The following is a 24,578-nucleotide window of genomic DNA, read 5'->3' on the forward strand; positions in this document are numbered from 1 at the left end:
AGTGGTCCTGATGATGTGTGGTAGCTAAAATATCCTTCTGTACAAGCAGCTTTCTAGTTGCATTAGTCATCCATCAAGCTTCTGGATTATTTAAGTGGTGCAGCTTTCCTCAAAGAACAGCAGTGTCTATTTGTAGAAAGGTACATCGTGTGAAGTGCAATTCCAGTATATGAGAGTTACGCTGCTCGAGATGTTCTCAGGAATGCTGCATCTCCTGCTGTGGGACTTTGTGATCTGTGAGGTCTGTACCAAAGGTCTGGAATTGTGGAAGGCTTCGGGTTGGTCTTGGGCACTCGAATAGTGCTGCCATTAGGGGTCCTTCTCAGCTGTGAGCCAGCAGTTGAGCAGTGTGCAGTTGAGCTGTTGGGTGCTGGGTGCAGGAGCTGATAAACCCGGAGGAAAAAGGAGCAGTGACCAAAAAGACGTGGTGCAGGTGGAGTATTCTGCTATGTACGGAGGCAGCCTATCTTAAATTTTTAATGACCAAAACTACCTTTATTTTTAACTCTTCTGGGATTTACTTAATCAGACTTAATCTGAGTCTTGAAACGCCTGGAGCTGAACTGGTCCTCTCTTGAGCCACAGTTCAGCTGTTCCTAGCAGTGCTGTTCATGGAACATCTCTGGGACAGCTGCTAACTAGAAGGTGAATTGCAGCACGATTGTATTTCCATCAACTTAGTAAAAACTTCTACTAAAGGGTTTTGTTGCTTTTGAATTTTTGTGCTGTAATGCATACCGGGTAACTTCACTGCATTCTAACCCAAGAATTAAGCACTGCTTTGTGTAACGTTTGAAATTCATAAGCTGGCAAAACACTTGCTCTTGCTTGTGCAGCCTGGCTTTTACGTAACTCATTATTTTTGCTCAAGTGTTGCAGATAGTCTGTTTCCTGTAGCAACAGCCACCAGATGTTTAGCTGAACAAGACTTAATTCTTTAAAATTGACCTGTAAGAAATGTGTGAAGGCGAACGTGGGGGTGGAACAATTGTATGTCGGCATGGTTTCCATTTACGCACTGAGAACCCTGCGAGCCTTGCCGTTTCGTTTGAGCAAGGATGGATCCTTCTTCTTTGTGCTGTGCTGCGAGGCCCTTCCCGTGGTTGTTAATGCTTCCATAACTGTGCTGTTTTGAGGCTGGGGGAAGGGAATCGAGCTATCTAATGAAGATTAACATCACTTGGGCAATCAGCACCGTGTGGGCTGGGTCTGGTTGATCTGCTACTGTGCTGATGATCCTGCTATGAGTGTCAGTTGTCAGCTGGACTTTGTACTGCCTGTGGTCAACCCGGCAGGAGGCAGATCCATCTGTATGGAAACCAAATCCTGCCTTGCTTCCTTTGGTGGATAAAGAGAACGCCCTGGTGTTTTATGGGTGATAAAGGAAGGACAAGGGGTGATGGCTTGATATTAAAAAGGATGTGCTTAGATTAGGTGTGAGGAAGAAATCCTTCATTAAGAGGGTGGTGAGGCCCTGGCAGTGCTGCCCAGAGCTACGCTGCCCCATCCCTGCAGGCATTCAGCACCCCGGTGTCAGCTGAGTGAGTTAGAGATTCCTCTGCTGGAAATGAGAGTGGTTTATTCCCAGTGGTTCTTCAGGGCGCAGTGCAGGTGCTCTGCTCATTCATGTAGGAATTCCAGCCTTTGTTTTGGTGCTTGTTCTGAAATCCTGGATGCCTCTAACAGAATTATCACACAATTTCAGGAGGAGGTGACTTGAATCTCCATTTCTTCTAGCAGGATATGAGGCTGGCGCTTGCATCAGGTTTGTGTATTCAGTCATTTTCAAAGCTAATGCATGATGACACGGTAAGGCTTTGCTGGAGTGAGCTTGTGAGTGAGGTGCTCTTGGGCTCCTTGCTGCGTTTTACTGCGGTCACCTGCTGTTGTCATCTTGGCACAACGAGCTGCATTTGTTTCTCCTTTAGCTTTATCCTAGACAGCTCCTTTTTGAAGTGTTATTGAATTATCTTGCTTACTAACTGAGGCTTTCATAATTGGAAAACTATGCTGAATTGAAATATCAACTAAATAATTGAAGTTGAGCATTTCCTATCCTGGTGGGAAGGGGAGGGAGGCTGTGCTACATCCCGGTGTTTCAAAAACATGTGAGGGTGGGAGATGTGGCTGCAGCTTCAGCAAGAGCTATTGCTGCTGCAGTTAACACAAATGAAAGCCTTTATGTTCTTGGCATGCTGCTATTATACAGGATACAAAGAGAGCTGCTGAAAATTACCAAACAGGGGAAGCAAACCTCCTCGAGAGCATGCATTTATTTTGAGTTGTTCGAAGAATCATAATGTCCAATTGTCTGCAAGCTTCCCAACCGTTCATTTAGTGGAACAGCAGTCTGACAGCTTGCTGGAAATGATGATAGCATCCCCCTTCAACTCTCCTTTTTTTGTTTCTTGTTATCTTCTCAGTGGGGTTCAGCCAGGAACCTGATGGAAAGCCACCGCCAGACTTGGGAGCGCTGGCCCTCGGTGCTTCCCGTCAGCCTGCCCTGCTCGTGGGCAGGGTGTCGCAGCTCAGCTTCTAATTGAAGGGTCCTGACCCTGACCTGTGGCTGCTCAGGGCTGGACTTGCTGCCTTCTGCTTAATTTCAGCTTCTCCCTTTGCTGCTAAATTGCTAAGGTTGTTGCAGGGCTGCTGCGTGTGGATGGAGTGGAGCATTCTGGAGATGCTGTGATTTGGAGCAGCATTTCAGACTTCAGAGGTTTTGGGGAGCTGATTGGGGTTCACCTACAGTTAGCCACTAGGAACAGCATGAAACAGAAAACGTTATGGAGATAAACTGATGGCTGTCTGAGAGTGGTTTGTGCACTTCCCTCAGGTTGTGAGAAACCTGGAGGTAAATGCTTCATTATTTCACTTGGAAGGCTTCTGAAGTTTTTCTCATCACCTTGAACCTTCTCACTGTGCCTCAGCACTCGCAGCTTGCTGAATATTAAACGTGTCACCGTGTATCTGAGCTACTATAAGAACAAAACCAAAAACAGTGCATATGGAGCTTTGACTCGCACCCAAACTCTGTAGTTGTGCTGGCATAAATAGATCTGTGAAAGCTGTTTTCAGACGGTGCAGGGATACTTGGTCTTGCTGATTTTGCTTATGTTGGGGAGGGGGAAAAACCACCAGGAAAAGTGAAGCTAATTAACTGATACAATATGTATCTGCTCACCAGATGGATTAGGTATAAGCTGCTTTCCTACAAACACTTGAATTGAAAAAATTGCCATGCAGTAACTGATCTTTTCCTAAAAACAGCCCAGAGCCTAGCATTAACATGCAGCTACCACCGTAATCCAGGAAATGATTCCCTTCAGAGGCTGTAAAATTGTAATCCTATTGCAATAAGGAGTGTAAGGGAGGTCAGAAGAGATGCAGGCATCACGTCACCTATATTTGGTACCGTTTTGAGAGAAACCTGAGGAACCCTTGCAGCAGTCGGGTCAGGTCCTTGCAGTCAAGTCAGTGGTGAACAACCACATGTTTGAGCATGGATTTGCTACTGCTCCTGGGACAGGCACCCTTTGGCAAAATGGTCCTGAGTTGACCTCTGCTGCATCTGAACGTGTGTGCTGTGGAAGAACAGCAAGGGATGGGACAGACAGGGATTATCCTACTTTCTTCCTGGAAATGGTAAGCAATTTCTAAAGGTAAACACAGTTGCTCTTGCCTGCTTTTTATCCAGCAGAAGCTTACAGCCTTGTAGTTCATTGCTGTTATAAGTGCAGGTTGGGAAGCTACTGTAGCTTGTGGTGTTTGACATCTGCACAGGGCTTCTTAGGCACAGTCAGGCAGTGATTCCTCCCTGAAGGGATTTGAATATATGTAGGTAGGCTTTCTCTGCTTTGGGAAAGAGGAAAAGTGATGGATATCTTGCTTGATCTAAGCTGTAGAGCATGACACTGAGAGCTGCAGATCCCCAAAAGCTACATAAATCCAGAAAGAAGTGGGACAGTTTTACTCAAAGGGAGAGAAGAAGTCCACCCTTGCTGTAATATATTGCTTTGGGTCATGCACAAGTCTATAGCTCCGATACAGAGAATTGCTGTGTTTTCCATGCTCCTGCAGCCTTGGTCAGATATGCTGCTGTCCATCTAAGGTGGCACCAGGTGGACCCATGGTCTGGTTTCTCATGCTCTGATTACTGGCGATGACTTGAGTTTTCTTTCGTATACAGTGAGTGACTCACAGGGATATTTCTAGCTGAATATGAAATCATTTCCAGGATTCACAGCACAGAAGTTGACTTCTGACACGTGAGTGATGTACAGCCAAATGCTGGGCTTGTTGTTTAGATACTATCAGGAGATGCTGCCCTTCTCCTCAGGAGTATGCTGTAGTTTTACTTCTTCCAGTGCAGAAGAAGTGCTTTGCAAGCTGAAGAGTTGGACTTGTTTGTTTAGCTTTCTCAAAGTCACAGAGTTTGCGTGGAATGGAGCAGACACTGTAGAGAAGTAATTCATCTTGGGAATACAGTTTAAAGTTGATGCTTTGTATTATGGCGATCTGTGGCTGTGCGAGGCAAGCTTTGCAGCCTTAGAGGCTCAACCGTTTCTTTATTTCCCTGAAGGTTTGGTGGTGGAAAAGGGTTTGGATGAGGGCTTTGTGCCATTCAGAGGACAGAGACCCTTGGTAGCCCAAGCACTTTGACTTCCCTTGTTGGCTAGGAGGCAGGTCTGCATGAGACAAGGGTAAAGAAACAAACCACTTGTTTTAGCCTTACATGCTCTTGTTGTTCATAGCTCCATCAGTTTGTCCGAGAAAGCCTTGGGCTCCCTTTGGAAGACTTTGGCCTCCAGATATTGAAACACATGGAGTGATGGCCTTAGGAGTTGCTCTCGAGCATTAAGTACCTTAATGTTCCCAACTTTGCTATTTTTCCTTTTTTTTTTTTTTTTTTTTTTTTTTTTGGCAGCCTGAAGAGTCATTTCACTGCACTTCACTTTGGGAAGGGAAGATAAGTCTACTCAGAGCTTGATATTACAATAAGGTGGAATAAGGTGTTGTCTGTGCTCCACGAGATCGATGCTTGTGAAATGAATGCTAAAGGTCCATGTGAAGAGAGCTGTCTGCAACTAGTCAAAGGCAAAGCAGCACATGCTCGTCAGGACGTGTGTTGTGTGGTTACAAATCTCCACAAGCACACGTTCTGCATCTCCTCTTAATTCTAAAAGGTGCTCCCATCTAGATTTAAGAGTGAAGTTTGAAAGGGCAGAATACAAAGCTTTCAAGGGCCTTTTTGCTTTCCTATCCATAGCAGCATGGAAAGCTGCAGGTTATCACAAGGTTATTGCGGAACTTGGAGCTGCAAAATGTCAAACTGGCAGGAATTCCTTGAGGCTAATGCTGTCAGTGGGTGACATGGGAAGGGGAAAGTGTTCATCTACTCTAGTTTCCAGTTTAAAAGTCAGTTCAGGTGTGCTTCATATTTTCATATTTTCTCCGGGTTCATCAGAAATAGGTGACTTGTGCTTGTTGTTCCTGTGTGTTGTTTATTACTTTGGGTGTTGGCTTTGTTTTCTACCCGTCTCTAATCCAGGGGAAGCTGTAGGGTTGCAACTCTTTATACCAAACTCATGCCCTAATCTTATCACAGGGACTCGTTTCGGTTCTTGAGAAATCTTTGAGTTTCTCTTGACAGCGTTGCTAATTTTTTAAGCCATCCCAGGATGGGAAATACAGAATCATGGAGCTCTTCTTACTGTGTTTGAAATTTCCTTGTAATCCAGTTTGGATATCAAAATATCGTACAGCCTCTCTTAGCACAAGACCGTACTGCTTCAATTTGAGCATCAAAATACTTCTCAGCTTTCCTTGAAGATCCAGCCCTGCTCACTCGTTCTTTGGCAGTCCTGGTCCTAAGGAGTAGCTCTGGAGTTGGCTGCTCAAACATTCTGTTCATGCAGTCTCAGTCCTCAAATTGTGGTGTTTGTTGGCCTCTGGCCCTAAAAGACACGGCTTATTCTCCTGGCTTTCACCTTGGGACTTCCCAGACGAGTAGGGCAGGGAGATCCATCAGCAGCTTACTCCCGTGCTGATCCGTAACAGAAGGACTGCATGACTGGAAACAGCAGCTCAGGAAGAGTGCTGTCAGCCCTTGGGTAACGCAGTATCTGGTAAGGCCCGAGCTGTGAGGCCTTTATTGCGGCTGTGGACAACTCCTCTCCTTTGTGTTTCACCACATAATTGGGCTCGTGCTTTGTTATTTCCTTGGGTGAGGGAGCATGTGGATCTCTCTCGTTGGCTTTGTCAGAACAGCTGCAGAAATTGAAGGATTTTTCAATGCCATTTAACATAGATGTCAATGCATGAATGGGTTCAGAAGCTTGCCAAACAGGAATACTGACACATCTAAGGCCAACACATAAATCTAATTGCTTTAGCAAAATGTTTCCTTCTGCTGACAGCAAGCCTTGACTTTGCTCTTATTCACACTAGTTGGCATTTATAGGTATGTGCCTTGCCTTTCCTTCCGAACGGATTGCCGGACCGTAAGCGGATAGATTTGTTTGTTGTGGCATAACATTTGCTTTCCATGGGCATGTGTCAGGTTTACAGCAGAGGAGCCAGACTGCAAGCTGTGCAAAGTCCTTAGCATCAGGAAAAGAAATGAAGGAGAAGATGGCTTGTAAATCACCTCTCCAAAACCGAGAAATCTCTTCTGCTCCTGTCCCCTGCTCACCTGCAAGTTTCTTTAAGCTGATGTTGCTACATCCAGTGCGTGGAGATCTGAAAGCTTGTGCCAGTGCTGCTTGTTCCGGTCGTTGCTCGAAACTGAGTGTGCTGTAGGTGGGCATCCAGTCCTGTCAGTTCTGATGCAACACGTGGGAGTGCTCCTTTGGGACAGAGGAACATGAGGTACCCGGCGGTAAGGCTTGTTTGCCACATCCCATAACTTCTGGTGATCCCCTCCGGCCCCGGGGAGTGGAGCTCCTGGTAGAAGTAGCTGAACCACCCAGGCCTACGTGTTAAAGTAGCTGAGGTTTCTTGTGCTGTTAGAACTGTTTATTGATCCTGAAAACAAGCATTGCACGGTGCTGGGGTGTGGGTAGCAGAGCCGTTCCCTCCCTGTGCCTCTCACCATGGGTGTGTGCGTGGCAGGGATGCTTTGCCTTGCTGTGCAGGGGTTCTGCCAGCTGTCTTTGCCCACTCTTAACACCTTGTGCTGCATCTCTTGGAAATTAACTCCCACTGGGCACCTCCCCTTTTATCAGCAGCAGGGCAGTGGGATATCTGGCAACTCTTCTTTATGAACCCACATTCAGGAAGGTAGAGTGTCTCGTAGCTGGGCTGCTCCTCTGCAAATCTAAATTTATGCAATTACTGTGTACTTAAGAAAAGGAGAAAACTCAAGGAGCTTGATAGTGTGTGTGAATGCAAACAGTGTCAGCCAGATGGGTACAAACAAAAGAAAAAACAATTTGCAGAGCTTATCTTTGTGAGAAACTGGAGATTACTTGCTGCTACATGGTGCATTCTCCATGCCACCCAAACACTGTGAGTAGCTTGACAGCGGGCCTGCCAGCCTGCAGTGTGTCTCCCCAATCACAGAATCACAGAATCGCCCGGGTTGGAAGGGACCTCAAGGATCATGTAGTTCCAACCCCCCTGCCTAGCAGGGCCACCAAACATACACATTTAGATCAGGTTGCCCAGGACCCCGTCCAACCTGGCCCTTGAACACGTCCAAGGACGGGGCATCCACAACCTCCCTGGGCAGCCCGTTCCAGGGCCTAACCACTCTCCTAGTAAAGAACTTCCCCCTAACATCCAACCTAAATCTTCCCTCCTTCAACTTGGATCCATTTCCCCTAGTCCTGCTGTTGTCAGCCCTTTTGAAGAGTTTACTCCCCTCCTGGGTGTAGGTTCCCTTCAGGTATTGATAGGCTGCAATGAGGTCACCCCACAGCCTTCTTTTCTCCAGGCTGAACAAGCCCAACTCCCTCAGCCTGTCCTCATAGGGGAGGTGCTCCAGCCCCCTGATCATCTTAGTCGCCCTCCTCTGGACCCTTTCCAAAATCTCTATGTCTTTCTTGTACTGAGGGCTCCACACCTGGACACAGTACTCCAGATGGGGCCTCACAAGAGCCGAGTAGAGAGGGACAATCACCTCCCTGTCCCTGCTGACCACCCCTCTCCTGATGGAGCCCAGGTTCCCATTTGCCTTTCAAGCTGCCAGAGCGCACTGCTGGCTCATGTTAAGTCTCTCGTCCATCAGGACCCCCAGGTCCTTCTCTGCCAAGCTGCTCTCAAATGTTACCTGGCCCCACGCAGCACACAAACATCTGTGAGTGACATCCATATCCTGGAGAAGTGGCACAGGTAGAAGTGTCAGGTGTGGTATGGGGATTGTTGATGCATCCTGAAGAGCCAAAGCATCCTTCCAGCACCTGAAAGCTTTCTGCCCCCTGTCAGCAGGTGTTCCCTATGATCATGGCTGCTTCCTAGCCCTTCTGAGGAGTATCGTTACTGGCATCACTCTGGGAACATATGCACATATGCACATGACTGTGTATCGAGACCGACTGCTCTGCTAAGGAAGCACAGGGTGTTACAGAGCTCGTGTAGGTGCAGCCCATCTCATTGCTGGCAGGCACAGAAGGAAACCAGTAACCAGGCCTGTACCTTGCACTGGGAGGAGGCACTCAGAGCCATGCTGCAGGAGCGACCTTTGCTTTGTGTGAAGCAGCAGGCTGGGCTGTTCCTCAGAGCTGTCACAGAGCTGCCAGGCATCTCTCAGCCCCCCTGCAAGGGGCTGCACGTCTCCAGCAGGTATTTTGCTTTGTCTGCGTGTCGTTCTTGGCAACCTCTCAATCGCATAGACTGTCAAAATCAATCTCTTCTGACAGCTAAACTGCTTCATAAGCATACACAGTTGGGAGCCTGGAAAAAAAGGAAGTCAAATTTCAGTGAGAAAGGAGGAGGTTATTTTTGATGGCCCACAAGGGTGCTGCCCTGTTGGATGGGTGCTCTTGGGTTTTTTTTGTGCTTGTTCTGAGACTGTAGCACAGCTGCAGTGAAGACTTCATGGAGTTTTTGTAATTCCAGAATGGTAAGGGAGGACAAATTGTCAGACTTGGAGCCCGATGCCTGCTGCAGCAGTGCCTTCTGTGCGGAGCTCTGTCTTACAAACTGTTCCTAGGGTTTGTGAGGCCTGAGGAAGGCACCACAGATGCTTTTACTCAACAGCTGTGCTTGCTTGCTTAGTTCTACAAAATCTCTTTTTGACAAAGTGAGCTGCATGTGACCCTACAGAGACGGAGGGGGCGAGCAGGGGAGGGTGAGGTGCAGGAGCTGCTGCCCCTGCCTGAACGCAGCTCTCAGATCTGTTTGCTTATGCTCTTACAACGTATTCCTCAGCCCTCAGTGAGCAGTTTCATAACTGGGAGCACTGCTTCTTTTCCTCCCAAGCTGCTTGGTGCTCTCCCACCTACACACGGGGCTTGTCCCCTGTTTGCTTCCAGCAGTGTGCTACACGCCAGGGGAGCTTTCCCTCTGCCTGCTCTCAGGTACGTGGTTTCCTTCTTGAAAAGCAGCTTAGCTGCAAACCAGATATGTAGAAAATGCTGGTTGGGTTCCTGCCAGGTTCCTGATCTGATGATACAAAGCAGCAGCACAGCCCTGCGACTGCTGGAAAAGGCAGTGCCTGCAAGGGAGGAGAGCGTGGAGTTTGGGCTTGAAAATGAAGAGGTGATCCATGCTAAATCACTCAATATTGAATTCTCTTATGTTCCCTTTTACTACACTATTTGTGTCCCCTGTTGGCATCACTCTTGCATTTCTTAAGAGCTAACCATCCCTTACTTCCCTGTGTTGTTGCCTTTCTGTTACCAGCTCTTGTGAGGCATTTCAGGTGACAGGCAGGCAGTGTCCCCTCAGCACGCGGGCTGCATGATGCTGAGGAGCAGTTTTGACAGTCCTTGGCCGAACAGTGCCCCACACAGCAGTGAAGGCACACGGTCCCTCTTGCAGCCATGTTTATTTGGACTGATTTTTGGTATTCATCCCTGCAGAGCACATCTAGGCAGGATTAATCTGCCTGGCTTATTGATGTGTGTTTTCTCAGCACCTAAATCATCACACAGTTGGATACTAGCATGAAGTTCCCTCTGAAGGGGCCTCCTTTTGATGCACTTTGCTAATTTCATGCCTTGTGCATGGGGGTGATTTCTTCTGGAAGGTTTTGCTGCTTTGTGCGGTGGTGAAGAGATCCTCACCCAGATCGTTGGTGACAGTGCTGCTTTTGGGATGGCACACCATTACACCCATACATATTTCGGTTTCAGTTCCAGACTGGCTTCCCATATCTGTGGAGCTACCAGGTGCCATATCACGGATGTTTTCCCCAGCTGGAAGCCTGCTGATGTTTGCGGCTGTGTTCTGGACGTGGTTCTGTTCATACGCTGCTGGATATCATTGGGGGATGATGCTGCTTCAGACTGCTGGCAGGCATCTTCCCAGGTCTCTGCTTTGACCAGCAGCATCTGAAACTCTTTTTGAGAGATGTGAGCCTTGGCAGAGGTTTGTATCTTTCTAATCCAAGGCAACCAAGAGAAAACTGTTCTGCTCATTTGCACTCATCTTTTGAGACGCTGTTGTGCATTTTGGTGGATCAGAGTAAAGGCAACCAGCTTCTCTGGGGCAGCCAGAGACCTCGGGAGGTGGGAGAACTTTCTCTTACATGTGGGAACAGCCTTTAGCTGTATCCCACCTCTTTACTATTTAATAATGCTTATATACTGAGGGTGTTTGAATTTGTTCTTCTGGAGAAGATGCATGTACCTGATGAGTGCTAGCCTTAATCCTGGTGCACAGCCAGGTCAGAATGAGCTTCTCAGCACTCTCTGGTTTAGTCAGGGCTGTCTTTCAGCTCGAGTGTTTAGTTAGCATGACTCCTGCTTGCCCCTTGTTATTAAGGGATTGTTGCTTTTCCATGATCCTCTCTGTTCAAGTTCATGAGGACTTTCCTTCTGCTGAGCCACTTCCCATGAAAACTGTTGGCTCTGAGCTTAACGCTTCCATTTTTTTTCTCTGAGAGCAGAAGAAAGCATGTAATGGTTTGGATGGTGCAAAGGAGGGCTGTTCTTGTTTTGGTTTGGTTTTTTTCATGTAGCTGCCAAATCACCAGTCTTCTCAAGCTTCCCCAGCACTTCTGCAATTCACCCTCCAGGCTGCTTCTCCTTGCCAGGCAGATGAAACAGTCACAGGCTATCAAGGTGCATCTGTCTTAAGTTCTGCTGCCAGTCTGATCCCAGCTTGCTCCAGAGCTGAAGCTGCTGAGTGGTCTCATTGAGGACTTTGCTTCTTGCTGGTATCAGTAAGTGTGAATTACACAGTTATACCCATCAGCTGCTGTTCTCCATCAGAGCACTTAAATTTGCCTCATGTGGGCTCTTGAAGATGCAGGTGGCCTCGAAGTGGCCCTGGTAGACTTGACCCTTTCTTCTTCAAAACTGTTACCTGAAGGGAAGCAAGTGGTGTAGATGTGCCTTTCATTTTGCTCTTAGGTAAGCCCTGGCTCTACTGTAGACCTTTCACCACTGCCAATTTTTTTCTCATTTCCTCTATAGCATCCTTGTAATTATCTGTTTCCTGGAACCCGATCTTGCCCGATCTGTTTTTGCAAGCGCACGGTATCTCCAGCATTGGGCTTTTGCTGGCCTTTGAGGGCCGTACAAAGGCTGGGTAAGCTGCTGTAATCTCAAGGTGCAGCTCTCTGAAGCAGTGTCTGTGTGCAGGATTCCTGGTAGGGCTGCAGCGTGCAGCTGTGTGTGGGCTGAACACCTGCGCTGCGCAGAGGTGCTTGTTGCTTAGGAGCGGGGATCTGGCAGTCTGTCAGGCCGTTGTGCAGAGGGCTGCAGGTCTGATTCCTGCAGCCAGCCTCAGCAGGTAGCTGGGCGCTTGTCTTTGCTCTTTTCTCCCTCTTCCCAGCTGAAGTAACAACAAGAAGAGCCTCAAGTTTCATATGGGGATTTTTTTTTTTTTTTTTTTTTTTTTAGTAATTCAGCAGTTCTAGCACTGTGCAACTCTTGATGAAGTGTATTAACTCACTTTCTGGCAGATCCTGGTTTGTAGCACTTATGTATGAATATGCATGTGTGGATGCTGCATAGCTTCAGCTTGAGTGGGGAAGCTGGTGATGCACCCAGCTTGCACCACACAAACCACTTCTCTGCAAATGGTCCATTTCATATTTCAAGACTCTGCGTGTGGAATAACTAATTACTTCTTTTTCCGGCATAACATTCCTGCCTTTCATGTTGAAGGCTTACAATGGCATATAAAAGCTTCTGAGAACAAAGTTTGGACTGACTGAATGTAGGGGATGCCAGGGCTGCTCTTGGTGAGATGATCAACAACCAGCCCAAGGCTTGCTTACAACAAATAACTTGCCGGCATATTTGTTTGAGGATGATGTGACCAATGTTTTTTAGCAAAGATCTTCAAGGAGAAAACTTCATGCATAAGACTTCAAGTGAATTCACTTCTGAGGTATTGAGAGTTCGTTTGGGTTCATCCCTCTGTGAAGACTGGAGCTGCAGCGCTGTGCGTTCGAGAGTAAGGAGTGGAGATGGCGATCTTCCATCTGTCCTTCTCCCTTCCCAATAATTTAGACTTAAATACTATTTGTACACCTCATCTTTTTATCTGTACACCTCATCTTTTTTATCTTTTTATTGGAGTACCGCGTCCAGTTCTGGGCTCCCCAGTACAAAAAAGACAGGGATCTCTTGGAAAGAGTCCAGTGGAGGGCCACAAAGATGGTGAAGGGCCTGGAGCATCTCTGCTATGAAGAAAGGCTGAGTGAACTGGGTCTGTTCAGCCTTGAGAAAAGAAGACTGAGAGGGGACCTGATCCAGGTCTATAAATATCTACGGTGTGGGGGCAGAATGGCGAGGCCGGACTCTTTTCAGTGGTGAGTGGAGACAGGATGAGGGGAAATGGCTGGAAACTGCAGCATAGGAAGTTCTGCACCAATGTGCGCAAGAACTTCTTTACAGTGAGGTGACGGAGCACTGGAACAGGCTGCCCAGGGAGGTGGTGGAGTCTCCTTCTCTGGAGATGTTCAAGACCTGCCTGGATGCCGACCTGTGCGACCTGCTGTAGGGAACTGCTTTGGCAGGGGGTTGGGCTCGATGATCTCTGGAGGTCCCTTCCAACCCCTACAATTCTGTGATTCTGTGATCTGGTCTATGAACAAAACTGCATAAGCCGAACATGAAGTCATTTGGCCAAATGATTGAACAGAAGTGACTCATGCTGTTTAAAAGGCAACTGCAACCTTCCAGCTTGGACAGAACTGCCCAGTGTGGGACGTGGGACACAGCGTGCACTTACCAGTTTAAACTGCAGCTGAGAATTCTTACCTCCCTTTTCCATTTTTTTCTATTGTTTTTCACATGAGATGATGCTGAACCAGGTTACTCCAGTGCTGTTTGGGAATGCCGATTTGTTCTGTGATGGCAGTTTGGACGCAGCTGGGTACTTGAAATGCATTCCCATGGTAGGAACCTTGCTGAGGGAATCAGTATCTCCTAGCAGGTGTAGGAAAACCAGAAAGCTCTGGAGGGCAGGAAGCAGACGAGCAAAAAAGAGGGCATATTTTTCGTGACTGTCAGGAGCGAAGACTGAGCATTAAGGCCAGAGTGGATGGGCATGGGCAGCCTGATCTAGTATTTGGTCTAGTGGCTGGCAGCCCTGCCTGCAGCAGCAGGATTGGAACTACATGATCCTGGAGGTTCCTTCCAACCCAAGCCATTCTATGATGCTGTGATTCTGTAGTTCACCTTCTGCGCCTTCCTTTCCTACTCACTTGTACCAACAGCCAAGCACCACAGCAGGATTCTCCTTTAGGTCAAGCCAGTGTGGGATATTAGGTTGTCTGTTAATTTTACCCTTAAGAATGGGGCAAATTACCGTCTTCTTTTTTTTTTTTATTTTATTTTTCCCCCTCATCAGTAGCACAGAGACTCTAGCAGAAATAGAGTAGTTCAACTGTGCCCATGGCAGAGGGCTGGATCTTCAGGTCCCCTTCCAACCCAAGCCATTCTATGATTCTAAAGTGAGTGATAAGGTGGCTTTGGAAAAAGGAGTTATTCTTGGGCCATTTGCTGAAGGCTCTAGGTTTTGCACAGTATGAGCCTGGAAGCTGGTGATGTCTGTTTATAACATGACAGTTGAGAGCCCTGGAGGATTTTAGTCTTTGAAGTCATGTAGAAAAAGTAGATCTTGTCTGGAAAACATTCTTCAGATCGAGAGGTTTACCAAAAGTGCTGCATGTGTGCATAGGGCAGATGTTGCAGCAAGAAAGCACATGTGCTTGTCCTAAAGCAGGAGCTGCGGTGCTGCTTTGAGAAATGGGATGGCTGAGCTTGTCCTGCTCTGTGTGAGAACAGGAACTCCAGCAGAACACAGAGCTTTCTTCAGAATCTGGGCTTCATGAGAGGAAAAAGGGTCGAAGTGAACTGCTTTCGCTTGGTGAACAGGTTACCAGCCTAGCAAGTGTTTGCAGACCAGTGCGTTTTTTGTATCCCTGGCCAATCAGAAATGCCCACAAATCTGCGTCAGGCCTGCTTGGTTCAATTCGAGAAAAGGCGAATGCACCTGCAGAATCAGTTTGGACAGGTATTTTCTGAATTTGTGCCACGAAGCAGATCAGCTCTCGTTCTTATCTTGGAGAAGTCTCCAGAGTTCCTGAAGTAGGTCAGGGAAATTTTCAGTGTGGCAAGCAAGTTGTGCCTTCGGATGGCAGAAGTAAAGATGCTCTGACTTGTTTGCACAGTGCCTTTTTTGCACTGTCTGTTGCTGCTGCTGCTTTTAAACTTAAGAGCTTCACAGTGGAAACAGGATTGCTCCCAGCAATGTCTCTGGACCAAAGCAGAGTTGTGATGTGCTCGGCGAGCAATAAGCCTTTCTTTGTGCTGGGTCTGATCTGAGTGTGAATGGCAGCTGCCTTCAACTCCACCTAGAAGCTGGTTTGTAGCTCTAACCCTGTGGTTTTATTGGTGCAGTGATTGAGATCTCGAGTTCTAAGCACTTGGAAGTGTGTAGGATACTAAGCTGGCTTCTTTATTTAGCTAACTGTGCTTTAAGTAATTTCCTCTCAGCCCTGTATCTTTTATGAAATAACTGTTCCCTTGTCTCTGAGTACATTGTAGTGAAATGAATACTGGAATTGAACTGAGTCACCATTAGGCAAATGTGTTCATGCAGCATTTGTTTAAATGCAAGTAACTTTCAGGAGCAATCTTGCTGAGTGGGTGGAAAGGTAGGAAGGAAAATCGTTATGAAAAAGTTTGAGTTGTGGCAGGAAATCGTGCTGGTGTTCCGAGTAGTCTTTAAATTTTAATGGTGCCGACTTCAGAAGACTTCAGGTCTAGCCTTCATTCTTCTGCCACTCCTCCTCCAAAACCGAGTGCTTTTACTTTGCTAGTCCTCAAAAGCCGTGTTTGAGGCCAGGTTTACAACAGCTGCTTTTAGTGTGTAGTGGCAGTAGTGAAAGATCTCCGTGCGGTTGGGTGTACTGACAGCTGGGTTCAGGTGAGCCATAATAAAGAGGTTATCGGCCTCTTTTCTTATTCACTGGCTCTGGATTCCTGTTTGCAGGAGGCTTTGGGCTGAGAAAGAGGATGCTTGGTGCTTGCAGCCTGCCAGCCATGACCTTTCCATCCTTGCCCTTGGGGGAGACCTCATACAATTAAGTGGGGGAGACTGGGGGCATAGGAGCTTGTAAGGTTAAAATCTTATTTCACAAGCCTGGAAGTGCACGGTGGGGCTGTGTGTGCTTCATGTGCCTGAGAGGAGCACAGCTAGCTGAGGGGCAGCCAGCAGCTCCGTGTGAGCTTCAAACACAGCAGCACGTGCCTCTGGTTGGATCTGAAAACTTGCATGCAGAACTTGAATGAATCCAGGCTTCAGTCTGCAAGAAGGGAAGGCTGTGGGGCAAGGCAGGAGGGCTCGCAGAGTCACAGGAACCACACTCCTGTGTCCCACAGCAGTGACTGAGCAGCAGATGGAAGTGGAAGCCAACTCAATTATCAGCTGTTTGAAACGTGGTGAGCTGTGTCTCTTTGCCTTTTGGTGGCTTTCAGCTCCACTTTACTGGTGAAATGCTGTTTTGCATTGTTGCTGTTTTTGCCAGCAGGTAGCCAAGCACTTGGCAAAGATCTGTGCCAAGGCATCAGGTTCTGCTGCAGAGCTGCCCCAGAATCGGGATGCAGAGCTCTGTGGGTAGGCAGTCGATGATGCTCTGTGCTGGAGAGGGCAGAATGAAGCTTAAATGCTTTCTGGTATCCAGCAGCAAAATATGATGACCTGGAATGTGTTCTTGGGCAGCCCGGGCCATCTGATGTTTGCCGCAGTTGTGAAGTCCTTTCAGCTGATTTCAAGCCTATTCTGACTCTGTATTCTTCTTACTGGCTATGTAACCCTTAGCTGAATGGGGAAGTCTTTAAAGATTAACTTGTGATGTTACCAAAATTTCTTTCCTTCACTGTAACCTGCTCCCACCCTGCAGATTTTGCCTTTTCCTTTCCAAGTCTTTTACCCCACTTCTTAATAATATCTCTATCCCCCTCTACTCTGCTCTTGTGAGGCACCCTCTGCAGCACTGCGTCCCAGTGTGGAGCCCCCAGTACAAAAAAGATGGAGCTGTTGGAGAGGGTCCAGAGGAGGGCATGAAGGTGATCAGGGGACTGGAGCACCTCCCCTACGAGGACAGGCTGAAGGAGCTGGGCTTGTTCAGCATGGAGAGAAGAAGGCTGCGGGGTGACCTCAGTGCAGCCTTCAGTACCTAAAGGGAGCCTACAAACAGGAGGGGAATCAACTCTTGGAAAGGGGAGATGACAGCAGGACGAGGGGAAATGGTTTGAAGTTGAGGGAGGGGAGATTTAGGTTGGATGTCAGGGGGAAGTTCTTTGCTATAAGAGGAGGAGGTGCTGGAACAGCTGCCCAGAGAGGCTGTGATGCCCCGTCCATCCCTGGAGGTGTTCAAGGCCAGGCTGGATGGGGCCCTGGGCAGCCTGGGCTGCTGTGAAATGTGGAGGTTGGTGGCCCTGCGTGTGGCAGGGGGGTGGAGATTCGTGATCCTTGAGGTCCCTTCCAACCCTGGCCATTCTGTGATCTTCCCAGTTTACAAATCCGTGCTGCCTTTCATGTCTCATAAATGCTGGGCATTGGTTTTGTTTGTTTTCTATCTGTGAAATGGGAAGGTAGCTCTTGTTTGGATACTTGTGCCCAGGTGGCCAAGAAGGCCAATGGCATCCTGGCTTGCATCAGAAACAGTGTTGCAAGCAGGAGCAGAGAGGTGATTGTTCCCCTATATTCAGCACTGGTGAGGCCGCACTTCGAGTACCGTGTCCAGTTTTGGGCCCCTCACTGCAAGAAAGACATGGAGGCCCTGGAACGTGTTCAAAGGAGGGCAACAAAGCTGGAGAGGGGTCTGGAACACAGGCCATATGAGGAGAGGCTGAAGGAGCTGGGAATGTTCAGCCTGGAAAAGATGAGGCTCAGGGGAGACCTCACTGCTCTCTATAACTTCCTGAAGGGAGGTTGTAGTGAGCTGGGGGTCGGCCTCTGCTCTCGTGTCATTAGTGATAGGACCAGAGGGAATGGCTTCAAGCTACGGCAGGGGAGATTCAGGCTGGACATGAGGAAGTATTACTTTTCAGAAAGGGTGGTCAGACACTGGAATGGATGCCCAGGGAGGTGGTGGAGTCACCGAGCCTGGGGGTGTTTAGGGAAAGGCTGGATGTTGTGTTGAGGGACATGGTTTAGTGGGAGCTGTTGGGAATAGGCAAACGGTTGGACTGGATGAGCTTTTGAGGTCTTTTCCAACCTTGGTGATTCTATGATTCTTTTTGATACCCTTTTGTGAAATCTGCAGCTGCTGTCCATGCGTTTTCTAACCTCAGCGAGTTATGGTTCTGCCTGCAGGAGAGCAGTGCTTTCTGAGTTTGACAGCATCCACTGCATTTTCCTCTTTTCATTCATGGGACTTCTGTTTTACTCATCTTTCTGATCTCTGGTTTAGCCTTCAAAGCACACCTTCATCCTCGCACATTTGAGTTCTTTTCAGAAGTAAATAAACTTCCTGAGTTTCAGTGACCATCCATTGCTTTGTGGGTTGCTTTTTGGAGCAAATCTTTTCCTGGGGCACCTTGGGGTGGGGTCTGGTTGCTGCGCTTTGCTGATACGAGAGCGTCGTCCTGCTTCTGGAAGCTGATGTCACAAAGCAAATAAAACTCCTCGTACCCAGGCAGGCGGATTTGAGACATGGTGATAACTCTGGTGGTAACTCACGTCATCAAAATAAACGCTGCTGCTTGAGAGTGTTGGGGATATGTGATAAAGAAGTGTCTCATTCTGCTTGCCTCTGTCAAATGCTTCCTGGTAATTCATGTTTGGTTTTAAGCATTAAAGCTTGAATTACATGTATTGGAGGTAGAGGTAAGGCCTGGTAATGCTGAGCATTGCAGTTCTTGTAGGTGAACATTTCCGGCTCTTCTCTCCTAACGATCCAGTGGTGCTGATGGTGATGGGCTGTTTGAACCCCACTCACGGGGTCCTCCTAGCTGCTGCTTGGTGTAGAATGGCCACACTGCCACTGTTCTCGGATGACCCGATGATTTTCATACCTGCTGTGCTTGCTGCAGACATGCTGCCTGGTGTTTTCTGCTGCAATGCACTTTTGAACAAGGAGGTGGTGAGAGTTCATCCTGTTTTCACAGGCCGCTGAGTCACGGCTACCTACAACGTCCTGTGGGTTGTAACCTGTGCAACCTGAACAAGGCCCTTAGCGTTAGCAAAATCACAATGAAAGATGGGTGTATTTGTGGCACTCATCCTGCATGAAGCAGATCTGTGTGGATGGGTATTTGCTCTGGTACTGGATCCTCTTCAATCTTGGAGGTTTTCAAATACACTGTGGAGGAACCAGCATCTTAAGAAGGCTTGTCTTCCTAAAGGTCCTGCAAACTTCCTGTCTGTATAGGAGCCCCCCAGCGACACAAGGACAAAAGCAGTGCGGGGTAATTACAAAGTGTTGTTAAAGTTGCGTGTCAACTTGATTTAGTCTTGGCTCTTCTGCAGAAACTTTTCAGATCTAGTGAGGGAGCTCACACTCTGGAGAGCTGTGCTTTCTTTTCTGCCATCCCATAGAACTGCTAATGGCAACAGAGAAGGTTGGGGTTGTGCTAAAAACTAGTTCAGTGTTCAGAAGCTGGGATTACCGTTAGCTTGCTGCCCACGTGCTCTGCATCTCTCGTGAGTGACTTCTGCCTTGTGTACAGATGCCTCAGATCAAAACAAGAGTTTCAAGAAACAAATGCATACCACAATTGAAGGTTAGGGAGAACGTACTCATATTTCAAAGGAGTTAATGCTTTTGCTCTGCTCCACTGCTCTGTGAATGGGTAATAACTCCTGTCTTTTAGTGTTGGAGGGCTGGAAGTAGGTGGGTTGGCTTCATCTCATGAAACAGCCAAGAAAAACACTGCTAAATTCTCTGAAAAATAGCCTTCTGATGTATGAGGGCTGCTCTGAAAGTCGTGCCTCTTATTTGGTGATGCTGGCCCATGATGTCAGAGGCTGATGTGGGTGCTGTGGCAGTAGAGGCTGAGCCTTCTCACCATTTTTCCATCACGTGTTGTTGCTGTGACAGGTGTCTGCAGAGGGGCACTGACAGAATGGTGTCTGACATGGAAGTGCAGATGGAGCAAAGAGTGGAATTGAATTCCTCCGTGCCCTGTCTTCTAGAAAAGGGGTGACCCTTCTGGATTTCCTGCAGCCTGGACGAAGTATCAACTCTGATCTCAGTGTCAGGGAACTGACTGAGCTGAAGGCTCAGACTTGCTGGAGGAGGCAGAGGAGAAGTTGAGCTTTCCCTTGCAGCACGATGGCACCAGGCCTCATTCCAGTTTAAAGACTGTGAATGCGTTGCTGATCTTGGCTGGACTGTCCTACCGCCCCCACCGTATAGTCTGGACTTGGTGCATTCTGACTTCCATCTGTTCAGAATGGGCTGTGTGGGCAGCATTTTCCTGGTAATGATACTGTCACAGCAGCTGTGAAACAGTGGGCCACCTCTGCTGGTGCGGGCTTTTACAGGTAGGGCGTGCGGGTTCTCATTCATTGCTGCCAAAAATGCACAGCTAATGGCTGAGAGTGTTGGAAATCTGTGTTACTGTGCTCTTTATATCTGCTGTAGTTCCTGGAGCTGCACACCTGAACAGGCTGCCCAAGGAGGCTGTGATGCCCCATCCCTGCAGGCATTCAGGGCCAGGCTGGATGTGGCTCTGGGTAGCCTGGGCTGCTGGTTGGTGACCTGCACACAGCAGGGGTTGGAACTACATGAGCACTGTGTCCTTTTCAACCCAGGCCATGAGTCTGTGATTCTACTGAAGTAAATAGAAGACATTACTCTTAGAGCAACCAAGGTATTATTACTGCAGGAGGACTGAGCCTGTTTCCTTAGTAACTTTTGAACCTTCATAAATACTGTTGGATTATTGGGTGTACCTGGCAGTGTTCTATTGCTGATGTGCTCCCACTATGACTCTTGCTGGCTGGTTTCATGCAGTGTCTCTGTTCACCTTGGTGGTGTTTCCCAGCCTTCATACAAACTCTGGAACTTCACCATGCGCACAGAAGTAGGGCACAGGCCTTGTTTCCAAAGTCATTCAGGTATCGCCTCTGGAGAACTTGCAGTTCACTGGTGTCTTGTAAAGGAACTCAACCAGTGTGTGTGTAGGTCCTGTGAGGTGGAGGACATTTCCAGGTGTGCTCATTGTAGTAGCAATTTCTTGTTTAAGAACTGCACTACAACCCCCCAGCATGCTGCTTCTGCTCGTCCTGCTGAGCGTCTGGGGTTGCCCACCACTGCTGGTGCTGTGCTGCAGAGACTTTAGGGTTTCCCTTTTGAGTGGTAGGAGTTTCATCTGACCACAGAAGAGAATTCTTCTTTCCGTGGATATGTTACAACAGTGGTCTGTATGCTCAGACAGCTCTTGGCAAATTTGTAGCTTTTTTTAAATAATGTTGCCTCGATCCACTCTTTGGTCATCTCTCAAATATGCTGATTTCAATCAGCAAATATGTTGGGGGTTATCTTTAAGAGTTGTAAAGTAGAATTTGACTCTTCAGTGTGGTAGATGCCTGTAGCTATAAGCACATAAGGGTATTTTTCTCTTGGCACCTTTGCTGCTTTCTGTTCTTTATATTGCTTGTGTGATAGTTTACAGATGTTTGATTTCTCTTTGTACTTTACACTTCCCAGTGGCTTGAAAGATAAGGCACGATTACCATGCAGCTTCCACCTGGAAATAACTTGAAATATGTGGTGCCAGTCCTGCTAACTCCAATAGCAAGTGGTGGACAGGCAGCACTTCTTATCGTGATGTTCTTAATCAGAAATTGTTAAGAAATGATAAAGTTCCTACAGAGCTGTTAATTTCCTCAAGAGCTAAATAGCTCCAGAAGATGCTGGAGGTTTGCCACGTTGTGCACTTTGCTTTCTGTTTTAAAATAATGATTTTTATGTTACTTATCTTTTTTCTTTTCCCCAGGTGAGAAACCAAAAGCAGCTTGCCTTGAGTCCTCAAGATCACAATCAACTGGTTGGTACTTCATAATGATGCATTAAGAAACTGGATACGGTGCCAAAAGAACTCCATGCATTTCCACGATACTCTTGGATCCTGACTGAGATACTTTTGGATTATATATAGATTTCTGTTCCAAGGAGAAGAGTGCACGCTCACCTCCCTTTCTGCCAGCTTGCTGGCAGAGGTGCTTTACTAAGATCATGGACCATCCCAATAGGGAAAAGGATGAAAGGCAGCGGACGACGAAAGGGATGCCAGGGAGGAGCAGTCACGGCTCTCGGCCGAGCTCATCTGCGTCTTCTGGTGTTCTTATGGTGGGACCCAACTTCAGAGTGGGCAAGAAGATTGGGTGTGGGAACTTTGGCGAGCTCAGACTAGGTAAGGAGTAACAGTTTTAGTGGCCTGCATTACTCAGATTAGCATTTCACCACTGGAATATAAATATGTAAAAGCTTACCCTGGCTTGAGAAAAGCAAGCGCTTGTCCTTGTTTGCCAAGTGCCGAGCTACCTTACCTGAAGCTTCTGACTCAGAAGATGTAACGCGTTGTTCTTATTTGTGTTATTCTGATTTGCATAAAGTCAAAGGGAATACATTGGAGAGGCCAGAGATGCAAATTCTGAACAATCCCAACAACGAAGACTGTTCTCAACACTGAATGTCTTGCCTAAGGTGAAAAATATTCCTAACTGTCTGGATTGCTAAATCTTGCTCTCAGTCTCTCCTCCTTAAGTTAGGATGCCCTACCAAGCGTCAGTGTGCCCTCCTTTCCAGCATTCAGCTGCATCCTCCCTGCTCCATGACCCTCACTAGTCACAGCGCCCCAGTTTCTGCCCCTTCTCCCGCTCCCTGATCTGTCTCACTGCGTTTGACTCCCCGGCGATGAGTGGAGCAGCCATATGGCTGCTGCATTGTGGCAGCTGAACCAACCCAGCAGCCCTCGGTTGTTTGTTTTTTTCCCTTGGTCCACTGGTCTGCTAACTGCGTGCCTTGCAGCTGGTCGCCCAGACAGATGGCCTTGCGGAGTGCAGTGCATTGGGCTCGTAAGTCATCTCAGACAAAAGATGCATTTGGTTGGGTCTGAAATGAGGTGGGGGAAGCAGACGGTGTTTTTAATTACATGCTTCTGAGCTCCCAGTGTGTGGTTTTGGAGTGGCTTTTTCAGATCAGAAGCAGCAGCTTGCAGTGGTCTTGACTTAGAACAGCTGCATTTCCCGTATTTTTGCTGAACAAGGTGGTTTGCAGTGCTAATAAACTGGAAGGTGCTGAAAGCAGGCTATCTGACACAAATACCATTTGCCCAAAGCTTGGTATGTGTTTAGCATTGAAATAGTCTGCACGTGAGGTAGGAGGGACCATAGATAAACTGAGGTGGTTGCTTCAAGAATACTTAACTGCTGAGAGCATCTGAGATTCCTGTTCTGAATCTGTGTGTGATTCATCTTTCACTGCATGGTTTGTGGCATCCGTAAGACGTGCCACTTCTTCCAGGATGAAGGCTAACTAATTTACGATCTGCCTTGGTAAATGGGTAGGCTTGGTTTCAGCGCTGCATCAGTTTTATTGATTTGCAAGAGCCGAGATAGTGCTCCAAAGGCAGAAAGAAATGGTAGGAGGGACAGAACTTCCCAACTTCCTGAATGTGAATGAGCATTGCTGGCAGCAGAAGGTAGTGCAGTCAGCAGATGGTAGTGCAGTCTGGATCCTTATAGTAACACAGCTTGCATAGCACCGTTGCGTTTCCAACCAACTCCCAATAGCAAATGGCCCTGTGGGAAGAGCCGTAGAATTGCTTTGTAATCCAAACAGCACTGGGTGCTCAGCAGCTTTATAGGATCCCCCAGGTAAACGCTTCCTGCTTTTGTTCAGCTGGAGCCCAAAGTCTGATTTTTCGTCTTCGCAGTCCTGTTTTGTCGTGTTTTGTTCCAGGAGGCACTGGATTTCTGACTGGATCTCTGACAAGAGATTTCGCTTCTGAAAACATCAGTTTACACAGAAATTCAGTTTCAACCAGGGAAAAAGCAACACCTGTTAATCAAGTGCTCCTTGTTTTGTTGATTTTCACTGGGGGTAGAGGTATTTTTGGTGCGCTGTTTTGTTGATCTGCATTAACCAAGTGTGCTGTAGCAGCTGCGTTTGGGTAACAGACACAAATAGATGCAGATAATGGCAATTAGGCATGAAGTCTGCGTAGAAGCTCTGCATTTTATAAAACTTACTACTTTTTGCAGCCACTATAGCTTTAAGAACTCCTCTTTGGTTAATTATTGGATCTTCCTATCGCACAGATGTGATGATAATTATTGCTGGGTTGTGCTGTGGGAAAGGCGAAGCAGCTTTTCCACAATATGAGCAAACAAGTCTCTGATAACAGCTTTGTCCTGCAAAGATGAATGACATGCCCTCTTCTTTTTGCTTGGTTTGGGGGAGGGAAGCTGTTCTGTGAGTGTCAGGTTAGCTGCTCAGCGTTGATCTCTTGCTGCAAATAGAGATAGCCCCAGGGATGTTACTTTTTTGAAGCTGTTTGTCACATGGGAGCAGAGCAGTGGGATGGCAGGCTGAGATGAGAAGGAGATGTGCACAAACATCAGCACCTGGACCACAGTGAGCTGAAATGATGTTATCCTATGGCTGTTCCTTGGACAGGCTGCACAGGCTCTGGGGCTGAACTCCTCAGGCTGACTCACGGAGTAACCAACTGGATTTTTGCCGTCTTCACTGGAAAAACCTGTGAGGTTTTACAACCCATAGGCAGGTTCAGTGCACTGGCTATCACGTCTGTATTTACTTAACATCTGAACCGTGGAAAGAGTGGAGCCCAGATCTTTTTGCTCCAGTGCAAACATAACCTGGCACTTCCAAAACTCTACATTAAAAAAGTGAAAGCAGCTTTTTTCCTGGTTTGAGGGAAGACTAAAACAATGTTTGGGGAGTTGTCCCTGTCTGCTGGTTCTGTCCCCTCAATAAG

At 47.5% G+C, this 24,578-nt stretch overlaps 1 protein-coding gene and 1 long non-coding RNA gene across 6 annotated transcripts in view; both read left to right on the top strand.

Moving 5' to 3' along the window:
* CSNK1G1 (casein kinase 1 gamma 1) overlaps window positions 1-24,578 on the top strand; it is an 88,253-nt gene that overhangs the window by 19,419 nt on the left and 44,256 nt on the right. For 4 of the 5 annotated variants that reach the window (XM_042885770.1, XM_042885766.1, XM_042885769.1 and 1 more), the window contains exon 3: window positions 21,573-21,989. In XM_042885770.1, coding sequence (XP_042741704.1) covers window positions 21,812-21,989 — 178 coding nt within the window. In that variant the 5' untranslated portion in view covers window positions 21,573-21,811. Of the gene's footprint in view, window positions 1-1,784; window positions 1,810-21,572; window positions 21,990-24,578 lie in introns of those variants that run through there. The other variant, XM_042885768.1, reaches the window with a different exon arrangement.
* LOC122187892 lies at window positions 22,267-23,745 on the top strand. The gene is made up of 3 exons (XR_006181438.1): window positions 22,267-22,282; window positions 22,607-22,653; window positions 23,540-23,745. It is a non-coding gene; the product is annotated as an uncharacterized LOC122187892 (long non-coding RNA).

The sequence above is a fragment of the Lagopus leucura genome, unplaced genomic scaffold (assembly GCF_019238085.1).
Source record: "Lagopus leucura isolate 7727_CA_CO unplaced genomic scaffold, USGS_WTPT01 Super-Scaffold_100052, whole genome shotgun sequence".
NCBI lineage: Eukaryota > Metazoa > Chordata > Aves > Galliformes > Phasianidae > Lagopus > Lagopus leucura.